The sequence below is a fragment of the Myotis daubentonii genome, chromosome 4, assembly GCF_963259705.1.
Source record: "Myotis daubentonii chromosome 4, mMyoDau2.1, whole genome shotgun sequence".
Classification (NCBI taxonomy): domain Eukaryota; kingdom Metazoa; phylum Chordata; class Mammalia; order Chiroptera; family Vespertilionidae; genus Myotis; species Myotis daubentonii.
In genome coordinates this window covers 47,258,303-47,271,414 of record NC_081843.1, presented here as the reverse complement: position 1 = coordinate 47,271,414, position 13,112 = coordinate 47,258,303, and the positions used below count along the sequence as shown (strand labels likewise).

General features: G+C 42.0%; 1 protein-coding gene across 5 annotated transcripts in view; it reads right to left on the bottom strand.

Moving 5' to 3' along the window:
* Positions 1-13,112, bottom strand: part of SEMA6A (semaphorin 6A) — a 128,546-nt gene that overhangs the window by 53,894 nt on the left and 61,540 nt on the right. For 4 of the 5 annotated variants that reach the window (XM_059693832.1, XM_059693835.1, XM_059693834.1 and 1 more), the window contains exons 2-3: positions 5,828-5,964; positions 3,516-3,633 (exon numbers count right to left, since the gene is read on the bottom strand). In XM_059693832.1, the coding sequence (XP_059549815.1) occupies positions 3,516-3,633; positions 5,828-5,927 (218 nt within the window). In that variant the 5' untranslated portion in view covers positions 5,928-5,964. Of the gene's footprint in view, positions 1-3,515; positions 3,634-5,827; positions 6,041-13,112 lie in introns of all 5 variants that reach the window. The other variant, XM_059693833.1, reaches the window with a different exon arrangement.

Below are 13,112 nucleotides of genomic sequence, written 5' to 3'. Positions count from 1 at the left end.
AGGGAAAATTATTTCCAGAAGTCACTCCCTTCTTCACACAAGGATGGTCAATTAAGGTCTAAAATGTACTTGAGCCTAAGTTTCCTTTTCTTGCTTCTGTTCACCTTCCTGTTTCGCTGAGAACTTGGGTTGTCTTTGTGACTCGCTGCCAATCTCCCCTAGGAAGGGGAGAAAGGAATCGGCAGCTCAGGTGTGGGGCTATATTTAAACATCCCCTTCTGTTTGAGCTGAGTACAAGGGTGTTTTTGTCTGGAATTCAGAAGAAAGAAAAGAAAAGAACTACACTCAACTGGGGAGATGGGGGGCTAGTGAGGGAAAGCAAAACAGCTCATTTTCCTTTGAAATAACATTGACTTTTTCTAAAATGCAGGAAGTCCTGAGGCTGGAAAATTACCCACAGCTTTAAACCAAGACCTCCAGGCTCCCATGCAGACTTTCAAGTCCCTCATTACTGAAAAGGAAGGCGGGGTGGGGGGTGGGGGGTGGGGGGGACGGGGAGAGAAAGGAATTATCTGTCAGGATTTACTTCAATCCCCCCTCCCCCAATTTTTCCTCCCAATATTTTTGAAATCTGTTTGCTACCATTTTAAGAGAAGGTACAATAGATAAAAAGTAAAAACAGGCTCTCTCATGTGAAAATAAAAGAAGAGAGCAAGGCAGTGGGCTTAGAAAATTTCCTTGCCTGCTATGGAAGAGAGAGAGAGAGAGAGAAAGAGAGTGAGAATGTGTGAGGGGGAGAACAGGGAGCCTGCATTGTAAATTGCTGAATTGGGAAGTTCTTCAAACTTCAGTAGGGTGCCAGAATTTCGCTGCCCTTTAATTTCCAGGCAGTTTTATTACATTCTTTTATTACTTGTTTGACTTTATTGGTGGAGCTGTGGGTCAGGCTCATTATTGGAATGGAATTGCCTATTACTTTGGAATCAGGTTTGAGAGGACTCCAGGTTTTCTTTGCCCTGCCTCTCCTCAGAACTTTAAGTAGGAGCTGAATATATGAATTGTAAATTAACAGCTGATTAATATGCATTGGCAATTCCTCAGAAAGCTCTTGGATTGCCCCCTCCTGGCATGACCTGTTTATGTTAATTAGCAGTTTAGAGATTAAAGGGAAGAAAAGAATTTACAAAATGGATAATAATGAAGCAGAACTGAAAGGGGTTCGTGCCATCAAGCCTCAGTCAGTCCCTGGGTTCTGGATGGAGCTTCCGATTGCTGACACCAACTGTCCAGAAGGATTGGGAAGCCTTTTAACAATACAATCTGTGAATGAAACCTCCTTTTGGACAGTGCAATCTTTTTCAATATCCAAGAGATCTCATTGCCCAGCGAACACAAGCAGTCCAGGGTCAGAGGGTATTCCCAAGCACCAACGAGTGCATCCTAGGATTCATACCCAGCCCTTACTGAATTAAGTTATTTGAACATAAACTGACTTAATCCTAGGCCTTCCTCTTCCCCATTCCAGTAAATACCACTGAATTGTGTTGCCCTGGCTTGAGCCTGGTGGAAGGATTTAACTTGAAATCGTGTTATTTGCTGCCTAGGAACCTGGATCTCTCAGAGCAACGATGGGAAATGGGAAATTAAAGTGAGAGGAAAGACCCTAAAAATGGCAGCCACGGAACTCCTTTAGGAATCTTCCAAGAGTGTGTATTGAAGGGCAGTGGCTGAGTATAGAGTGAAAACAGCTTGTCAGTGCTAGGGTTTTATAAATTTTACCTCTAACAAAAGGCGAGTCTGCTTCATAGTTTTTAAAAATTGAATGTGTTTCTCCTTTTCCCCCTTCCATTTCTTCTTTCTCCTTTTTTTGGTACAAGGGGTTAGTTTAAAACGGTTTTAACCAGCTGGAATAATGGTCAGGATTAAGTTTGCCTAGCCCTTTGCTCCTAACTCAGGTACACCCTGGAACTGCAGCCCACAGCCTTGCTAAATCATCAGGCATATCATCCAGAGATTCCACTGCAAAGTGAACAATCTATAGAACATTATCGATCAGCCTATTCTCACAGACCCAATGTTTAATCATTTGTTTGGATACAAATGTAGTCTTCCCGCCCTGCTACATTTAGGAAACAAAAAATATTTAAGAAGAAGTTAATATTCTGCTACAGACATGTCTACTGAAGACCTTGTTGAAATGCTTTTTAATGAATGCATGCAATGACTATGTTCTTGGGCAATAGCTCTTAGAAGGTTATTCCCAGGACAGATATTACCACCTCTACTGCTCAGTAGGCTGTACAGTATAGGGAGTAATGACTCAGACTCTAAAACAAGACCATTCTGGTTCAAATCCTGCTCTGTCATTTGGACCTAATCATTTACCTCTTTGTACTTTGGTTTCCTCCCATAAGACATGAGGAATAATAATATCTCCTTCTCATAGGGTTTCTTTCAGGATCGAGTGAATTAGCATTTCTAAAGAACTTAAAATTACATTTGCAATTTATAGGGCACATACAACTAGTATGTACTATATAGTTTTTGTGAACTGAAATTTTAAAAAAGTGTTTTGACATTGCTCCCTGTGACCAAATGTGGGGTACTTGCAGGATATTTTAATCTCACCGATGGTTCTGTTGTTGTTTTTACTTTATGTCATACAGCTTGTCATTTCAGAAAATCTACGTGCTTTAAAAGAATCAACCACTGTTGTCATTTACCTGTTCTTTACCTGTGCTCACAGCCAGACAAGAACCACAAACACAATCTCTATTTCTTTCTCCCTGTGTGAGATAATTAATCAATATAGACTCAGTAAAACCACAGTGGAATTTCACATGATGGTGTTCCTTATTGCTGTTCATTTAGAGATTATTTTGAATGTGCTACACACCTTTAAAAGGGGATCATACATTGTTAGAATCCCAAGAGACTTCATTAAGATAATCTATTCCAACCTCTCATTTGACAGAGAAATATTCCAGGTAAATCAAGAGCGAACTTAAAACAAAAGCCTAAATCCATGTGACACCTGTTTAGGCAGTTTTCTTACCATGCCAGCCAGCTTTGAGACATAGTGTGTTTAAATGACATTTCCCCAGTGGATGAATATTTTCTTACTAGATCCAAATCAAAGAATCTTTGGGTGCTACTGCCAATCTGTTAAAGTAATGATATATACTATCCATTCACTGCAGAAATACAAACAGGTTTAATATACACAAACTATATAATAATACATGTTTACACATTCAACTTAATTTAACAAACAAGTACGAAGGAGAAAGGCACTCTACTCAGTGCTTGAATAAATATTTGCATATATGTCCCAGAAAAACATTGGATTACTTGAGTCTAAAATCCAAAATAGGCAATTATCTAAAGCCGTATTACATCAGGCAGACACAGAAAGTCTCAAAAGAATGATTGCTTGACACACTAAAGTAGCCTTTAATTAAATAACACTCTGTTTGGGAATGTCATGGTCTTTTTAACAAGATGCACAGCGGGTCCATTTATATCTTAGGACCTTCAGATGCTTGGAAAGCAGAGCTGTGGACCAGGCCACTCACCGGGCAGCGATGTAGAGGGTCCTGTTCATGATCATGATCATCTGGATGTCCAGTCGGTGCCTCTGTGTGCTGTTCCGTCCTGGCTTGTGGCCCACAAACACCGGATACTGTTTTGTATCTGTGAAAAGAGGAGATGGGGCAACAAAGGGAAAAGGAAATCAAGCCAAGAATCGACAGGGCAGGGAGAGAAAGGGGGCTGTCTACAAAACAAAACCATATTTAAGTCAGACCATAGAACCATTTTCCATCTTCAATGAGTCTGTTATTTTAGGAAAAATTATGATGGAAGAGTGCTCTTTAAAAGAATGATCATGTTACAGTTTCATTTTCAGATGGTAATAAGCCTGCATTTATATTTCCAAGTGTCACCATTTCTGACTTGTCCCTCTTCCTGGGGCTTAAACTTGCAAGTGAACCCTTTACATGAAGGTGCTCTTTCTCCCCAGTTCTCTTTTCATCTTCTTTAGAGTGCTAAGCCTGGGGGGCAGTCTGCCAAAGATCTTGTCTTGGGACAAAACTGTTTCAAAGCGGCCTTCCCATCAATCACCACAAAGGCAATGTGGTCTGGAGGCGAGAGCCCTCGACCAGGAGCCAGAAGAAAAATACAGTCTCCACAGGCGTCCATTTGGAATAATCTGCCATTGAAGGCGGCCCCGCTAGGTTGGTTGGCATTCTAGGAACTGTGGGAAGTTTGCTCTTGAGTGAAGCAATTGGTTGATCTCACAGTAACGGGCACTTTGACAGGACAGGGTCAAACTGAGTGTAGCCAGTCGGGTGATCTGGACTTTCCCTGGCTTGGAGAGTGAGTGAGCCTATTTCTCCTTTCTCACAGTTCTCTTTGGTTGACAGTGAGCAATTTGTAATAATGCCTGACCTTTAGACATACCTACATCTCAAAAACCTCTCTGCCTGTAATCCTACCAACTTCGGAGCACAAGCATTCCCCCAAAGAAACTAAGGAGGAAAGAAAGATGAGTCACATTTAAAAGGCATTTGTTTTCAGGTGGTTGGGTGGGCATATAATGACTCGAAAACCATTCACAGATTTATGCTCAGACCCGTCACTATAAACCTCAGTAGTATCTGGGCATGACTCACAGTGGGTGTCTTATTCAGGAGCCACAGTTATTTTACTCACAATTAAGCTTTAGTATGGAATTATCTCGTGCCTTTCTCTCCACTGCGCTGAAATTTCATTTACCCATTCATTAAGGAGCTTGCTCAAACAGTAGCATGTCTCAGTACTATCAAGGTTCAGGTGCTCACTGGAGTATCCTTTCAGCAGCACATTTGGGCTGGGGTCTCTTCTGTATACCTATCTCAAATGGTGCTAAATAAGTGCTTACTAAGGTTTGGTACCTTGAATTAAGTGGACTCTGCCACTTCAAGAATGATGATCTTAAACTACATAATTTGGCCTCAGTCATGCTCTGACTTCTGTTCTCTCATTGTTTTATGTATCAGTCTCGCCACCTCACCTTATAAAATTATGTTTTTCATCCCGGACCATCCAGCAGAAAGCTGGGCATTAATGGATCTTATCAGTATTCCATATTAGTTTAAACACCTTTTGTATGGTTTATTCGATGTTTGTTTTGGGATAATTACTGGGAAAATATATATTTTAGGGGAAAATGCTCTCTTTCATTTTTACTGCGATAAAATATTTTGTCTTTTGGAGGGAAGGAAAAAAAGCAGTACATTGGCTGCTCCATCCAATGTACAAGTAAATTTTCTTCATTTGAGGAATCAACTAAATTCTCAGTCATGTTGCTTTCTATCCTTGACAATGAAGCAGACCAAAAGGAAAATTGTATAAACAGTTAAAATAGGCCTTCAGGATTAAAATTCACTCTACCTAAATCTAGCAATGATATAATCTCTAAGTCTAAAAAAAAGTTCATCTTTGTCTCTAGAATGCTCCAAAGCAGTCTTACTATTTTCTGTCCTTATCTTCTAGGAAAATTCATATGTTAATTACATATGAAAATGTGCAATACTAGAAATACCCAAGGGATAGTGATATTGTTTCACAGCTGGTTTCCAGCTGGATCACAGCCTCCATGTGGTAACAGAGACTTCATTGAAAGTATTGAGGAACGTTTCAAATGCTCACACATATGTGTCATACAACAGCATTTAATGAAGTTATAGAACGGGCATTCCACCGACTTGACTTGAATTAACTTTGCCACCTGCACAAGTTCAAAGTGACCAATAAGTCTCCTATCCTATTAAACTTTTTAATGTTTCACTGGTTGATGCACGCTACAGTGTCCACAAAGGGAGAGAGCGGGATTGTGGGTACTTACAGTTGCCATGCGAAATACTGATTGGCTCAGAATCTTCTGGGAAGCCAGCCCCAGCGCAGTGCAGCAGTGTGAGATATAGCAGCAAGGCTTCTGGCCTCATAGTAGTTCAGGGGGAGACTTTCTTTCTCTACTTCACCCTGCCAAAGAGCAAAGAAGGATTTTCTTTCTCTTTTCGCAAGTCAGCTTTATTCAGCTCCATAAAAATGAAATGGCCTTGACGGTAAATTTAAGAGAAAAGAGGTCTCTGCTTCTTATCTTTTCCATTGTGAATTCACTGATTATTGTGTTTCACATAAGGAACCTGCATCCATCCATTACCCCACGGCACACCGCCTTCCCCAGGCACCCGCGCTTTCACAAGCTTCTCCCAGACCTGTGACTGAGAGCCTTCGTCCCTCTGTCCTCAGCCTATAATAGGCTGTTATCGGCGGCTATTTCACAATTACGAAATGGCACCCCTCAAAATGTGAACAACTGAAGAAACATTTTTTTTAAAGGTGTAAATCCCTTTTCCTTCTCAGCAGGTTTTTAGCAGCAAGACATCCCCTCAGACGTGTTTTGTTTGGCCAGCCCAGGATCTTTCAAAAATTTGTAGTTGCCAATATTGAAAAATTAGGAGATTTCTAACCTTTAGACAAATCAGAATATCTTTCTTTCTTCTTTTCTTTTTTTTTTTTTAAATCCTCACCTGAGTATTTTTTTCTATTGATTTTTAGAGAGAGTGGAAGGGAGGGGGAGAAACATAGAGAAACATCATGCAAGAGAGACACATCAATTGGTTGCCTCCCACTAGCACCTCAACTGGGGCCGGGATCGAGCCTGCAACTGAGGTACGTGCCCTTGACAGGAATTCAACCCAAGACTCTTCAGTTTGAGGGTTGACGCTCTAACCACTGAGCAACCAGTTGGGGCCAGAATATTTTTCATATTGACCTAAATAACAGTTCCTCTCAGGCACCACACCTCTCCTTACTCCCCCCCCCCCCCCCCCCCGCACACACACTCCTGTACCTATAACTGGTCCCATTCACTGTTTCTATTACCTGCTTGACCCTTTAATTGAGATTTTTACCCTTGCTTTCTGGAATTCCATAGTAATTCTATAGTGACCTTAGACATACATAAAATTACAGAGTCTGTGATTAAAAAGAAGTAAATGGTTCTTTTCAGACTCTGAAGAATACTCTAGGGAGAATTTGAAGCCACATCTTGAAATAGGAAGGTTGATTTTTTAAAAAGGCATATCTCTGTATATTTCAGTCTCATATACCACCTTGCAAAGAAATAGTCATGAATAAAAATGCCAGATATACTGTTCTACCCATCTGTATTTTCCTAAAGATGCTCTTTATGTGTAGAAAAAAATCTCTAAATCTTAGAAGTAACAACCATTCCATGTAGAGCAGCTGGATACAGTGAAAGAAGACTATTAAAACAGTAAATATCACATAATTCTGAGGCATATTTCAAATAAGTGTTGATCTATCAGGGAAGTTAATGTAAAATGAGGATATCTTATCATCTCTCCAGAGTAGTAAAGCCTTAGAAGTAGCCTGCCAAAGATGATCTCTTTTGAACAAAGCTATTTTACATTGGTCCATCAATCATTTAAGATTTGTGTGTAGAAAGGTCAAACTTAGTAACAAACTGCTAACTTATGCTTTTTAGAACACCACTTAATATAAGATACCTATGTCTCTCTTTTTCATGCCAAAAAAAGCATTAACAAGTCCAGAGTGTTGCATTACAACTTATAATTTTACAGTCACAGCTGGGTCTTAATCGTTTTTTCAGTTGAAAAGTGCACATTAATTAATTGGCTTTATCTTGAAAATCAAAGAGGGAAAGAGGCTGAAAGAATAGCCTAAGCAATTCCACATCTTCAGCTCTGATGTGTAGATTAAAATTAAACTTTAAATGATTACTTGTTCAAAGAGTGACCTGTTACCAAGAGACATAAACAAGTATTTACAGACAGGTTAAACACAGCAGTCCATTCATCCATTCATTTGCCTGTTCTTCCTATTCTGGAGAATCTCATCCCAAAGTGAAGAAGCTCTGAGGTACTCATATTTGTTTCTCATAGTTTGCGTTCAGTATAACAATGAAGAGGTGAAATCCTATCTAATAAAAGACAGAAAGGGTAATTAACCATACCTCCGCTACGATTCCCATTGGCTAATCAGTGCAATATGCAAATTAACTGCCAACAAAGATGGTGGCCAGCAGCCATGCAGCTGAAGTGAGCAGGAGGTTTGCTTGCTCCAGTGATGGAGGAAGCCAAGGTTCCTCGCCTGGTACGGCCCAGCTCTGAGCTCCGGAAGCAGCAATATTTCCATTATAGAAGCTAAACAAACCCCAGATACCAGCTTTTAGCTGGCCGCGGCCTCAGAGCTGGGAGCACCAGTGACAGCAACAATGTTTCAATTATAGAAGGTAAATAAATCCCAGAATAAAAAGAAAAAGAAAAAAAGGAGAGGCTGGGAGCCTCAGTCGCCCGCCAGCCTGAAAACAGCCCTCAGCCCTTCACCCAGACTGGCCAGGCACCCCAGTGGGGACCCCCACCCTGAAGGGGGTGTGGCCAGCCTGAAAACAGCCATCAGCCCCTCATCCAGGCTGGCCAGGCACCCCAGTGGGGACGCCCACCCCGAAGGGGGTGTGACCAGCTGCAAACAGCCATCAGCCCCTCACCCAGGTTGGCCAGGCACCCAAGCGGGACCCCCACCCTGATCCGGGACACCCTTCAGAGCAAACCAGCCAGCCCCCTCCCATGCACCAGGCCTCTATCCTATATAGTAAAAGGATAATATGCAAACTGACCCGAACAGCAGAAAGACTGGGAATGACTGGTCACTATGACACACACTGACCACCAGGGGGCAGACGCTCAATGCAGGAGCTGCCCTCTGGTGGTCATTGCGCTCTCACATGGGGGAGCTCTGCTCAGCCACAAGCCAGGCTGATGGCTGCCAGTACAGCGGTGGTGGTGGGAGCCTCTCCTGCCTCCTCAGCAGTGCTAAGGATGTCTGACTGCAGCTTAGGTCTGCTCCCTGATGGCAAGTGGACATCCCCGAGGGCTGCCGAGCTGCCAGAGGGATGTCTGATTGCCATCTTAGGCCCAATCCCCCCGGGAAGCAGGTCTAAGTCAGCAGGTGGTCATCCCCCAAGGGGTCCCAGACTGCGAGAGGGCACAGGCTGGGCTGAGGGACCCCTGCCCCCACCGAGTGCACAAATTTTTGTGCACCGGGCCTCTAGTCAATAATAAGAGTTAAGTAAAACATAAACCAGACATCAGTTGGCTGTTATATTTTAGATGAGAAAGTATATGGGGAAGAGGAAGCGGCAACATTTACCAAGAGCTCAAGAGCAGTATTACAGTGTTATACAGGAGCATAGTACCTCAGAGAATTTGCAGCATGTAATGGAAGAATAATGGCACTCAAAAGACTGAGTCTCATTTCTTTAGCAATCTTCGGGAATACATGTATACTTTTAAAGATTAATTTTTCTTGACATGACAAATGAATCTCTATCCTTCCACAACTGCATTCATTTTTGTGCAGATGTCCTACAAGCTAACAAAGTTCTGCTATTTCATTATATCTCCTGATTTTATCTTTTTCCATCTTAAAATTGGGTTAGATGCAACATTCTCAACCCCAGAGGCTGGCAGGAAGAGCGTTGTATGCAGAATAAATCTATTTATTATACATTTCAGTGGCTTCTTTTAATCCCTACACATAGCCAGGATCATGGCTGAGATGGGTTATTTAAATTTCTCCAGGTTTAACTCTGGCTGGTGTTGTTCAGTGGTAGAGCATAGGCCCAAGGACCAAAGGGTCTTGAGTTCTATTTCCAGTCAAGGGTACATTCTTGGGCCCCGGTCAGGGTGCTAGTGGGAGGCAACCAATCGATGTGTCTCTCTCTCTCCCCCCCCCCTCCTTTCCACTTTCTCTAAAAATCAATGGAAAAAATATCCTCGGTGAGGATTAACAAAAAAATTAAATATCTCCAGGTTTACAATAGGGCTCTATGCCAGGAAAAAAAAAAAAGCTGTTTTATGTGTCTTTCTATCATCACACCATCAAGTTGTTAGCATGTACATCATAAGGGTGAGGGTGTTCTGGCAATACTGGTTAATCTTGGCCAGTCCACATGAACACTTTACAATCTTCTTCAGCTGAGGCTTTGATGTATAGCTCCCTTCCTACACAACTTTGGGCTCTAAACCTTGTAAATATATAGTCAATATGTTTTCTTATTGAAGTGATTACTTGGTGGAGAAATCCCACTTCAATCACATTGTCATTTTCCATCCTGTAGAACATAGGTTGGGTATGCCCGCTAAGAGCAATTGGATTGTCTGGGAGAACAAAAGCAAACAAGAACTTTCCACTGTGCTTCAAAATCTTGAGTTATCTGGGCTGCCGCGATTAAAGATATTGTTTAGGTAATCTTTGAAACTTGAAGTGTTACCTAAAAATGTTTTGGGGCGCCTGCAGACATTTGTTGGTTTCCCTCTCTGTAACCCTGCTTATAGAGGCTAACATGACAGACTAAAGCAGCTATCCAGAAAATCAGATAATGGGAAGACTGTCAATCTGAGGATTCTAAAAAAAAGTAAGTAATTTACTTCAGAAGGAAGCTTATTACGCCTGAAATTTCCATCTAATTGTCTCAACCTTCCTTTATGCTTAGCCTGAAGAGAAATGCCCTTTGTAAAAGACACCATTACTATAAAGTTGTAGTCTTATTCTTTCATAACCCACAAAATTCATGGAAAACCTTAAGAAAGTTTAATAGGCTTCTGTTGGTGAATTTATTAGGTCTGTTTGGGTTAATCTCAAATTAATTATACAACTTTATTCTGAGTCAGATGGGCAAGAATTGTGTTGACTTTCTACACGCTCTGAGACCTGAGAAAAATTCTTTTTACTGTAATTTTCCTCTATAGTTTTTAAGGCCAAACTGATGCATAAATGGTGTTGTGACCGCAGGTTGCCGTTAGTTAAATGGACCCTTGCAGAAGGCCAGGAAACTAGCCTTCAGGTATTCCAGATTGAGGACCAAACAAAAGGGGCTAAAAAGAGTCTGTCTGAAAATCCTGTGACTGTGTTTGTGTTGCTAATTGTTTTAAAAATGATTAAATATTCCACCACCACCACCCCCCATACCCTTGTCATTCATATAGCAGGTCATTCTGTCAGCAAAGCATTAATAAAGGGAATGTCACTAGAACTGTTAGAGTAGGTAGAGCTAGATAGACATGAGCCGGATAGATGGCTACCATCAAGGGGAACACAGGGGAGACGTAACAAACAAGAATTAACCAAGAGTTAGAAGACACAAGAGTGAGGAAGGGAGAGACTTGAAACCTCCTCCAGTATGTGGTCTATAGCTTAAATCCTGGTGAGGCATCCTTGAAACCTGAGGTTTTCAACTCAACTCCAGGGTATAAAATCTCAAATGCCCAAATGAGTTGGGCCTTTGGTTCAGCTTTGGCCAGCTAAGCTTCCTGCTTGGACTATATCTGAGTGTATTTCCTCTTCTTACAAATAATCTCTTGCATGCTTTGCTTCTGTTTGGTACTGTCTCTTATTTGAATTCCTTCCTACAAGCAAGACAAGAACCGAGGGCACAGAGACCACCTCTGACAGAACTGGAAATGATTATGAAGTCAGAGAACGAGGTCACAAATTGCCACATCTTATTTCTGATTAATCAGGTTAACTTCATAAGAGCCACTAGGATTGGGAAGCCCAGCCACAGAACCACTCACATTTACCCCAAGACTAGGCCAATTCTCTGCCCAAGTATTTCCCCAGATCCTGCCCCAGCAAATTCTACTTGGACTCACAAAACTGGTAGGACTTGGCCAAAGCTTGCTCACAGAGAACAAATAAATAAATAAATTGGTTGCTAGCATTCAGGAGGGGGAAAAAAGTGGGGGAGATTTAATATACAACTCCAGATTTCTGGTTTTTTAAAAAAAGAAATCAGAGGTCTGGCTTTGTGGGCCAAAATTACACATGGCCTATATTCCGGAGCTGAGTAGTAGCTGCCCAAATCAGAGGGGCTGGCCCTTTCCAGTTGGAAACATTCCCATCACTCTCCATTGTCTTATGAAGCCTTCCTCAACCCCCTAAAACTTTCCTGTCTGATCCCTGAAACCGCTGAGGGCAACCTTCATGCCACTCAGGAGCAGCCCCTCACCACTGCTGCTCGAGTTATTGTGCTCGTCCTTACCATCATGTGCAAGTTGCTCTGTGTCAGTCAGTCTTAGCAAGTGAACCTGCTAAGTGGGACCCAATGACTGTGCACACAGATGAATGGATGGATGTTGCTTGTTTTAAACACCCAGTTGGGCTGCTCCATCCACACTGTTTACATGTCCAACTGCAGCAAACAGTTCATCAGTGCACTTGGCTGTAGCAGTATAATTCGTGTCTGATTTGGTACAACAATAGCATCTTCCAGAACACTGGCATCCAAATGAACACGTTAATAATAAGTGGAAAAAAGATGAGAAAAATAATTTACCTAGAAACTAGCAAATACAAAACGTGCTTGATAATTGTGGCCTAGAGATAAAAAGGAAGTGATAGTAGTGGCACTTTTTCTAAAAGGCAAATTACTACCATGTTTCAGTAATTCTCTTAAAAAGCACATTTTCTAGCCCTGTCTGGGTGGCTCAGTTGGTTGGAACGTCATCCTGTGCTCCAGAAGGTCGTTGGTTCGATTCACGGTGAAGAAACATACCTAGGTTATGGGTTGGATCCCCGATAGGGCTGTGTATGAGAGGCAACGAAGGTGTTTTTCTGTCTCTCTCCCTTTCTCTCTCTAAGTTCAATAAAAACATATCCTCAGGTGAAGATTTAAAACAGAAAAGCACGTTTTTTACTGCCATCATGGGAAGTTTTAAAGATAATCAATAATTCACACTGGCCTTAATAGAAAGAAGGGTAGGCTAACAGTGTGACTCTGGGTAAGTCACGTAGCCTCCTTGGCCCCTGGTTTCCTTACCTGTAAATTGAAAGAATACGAAATGTAAAAGCCTATGATACTCCTTCAGGCTCTGAGACTGTACAATTCTAGGTGACTGTGCCCCGATGAAGAAGGGGGTGGGCATGTGAAGGTGATTAGGGAGGACAGTACATGGAGTGACCCTGGGCCGGACACGTCATTGTAACCCATTTCCAAGCCCAGGGACACCACCTGGAGGTGTGAGGGTGGGAGGAGGATGAGGAGTTGAGGCGGGCGGCTGCTAGAGCTCTGCACGGTGGGC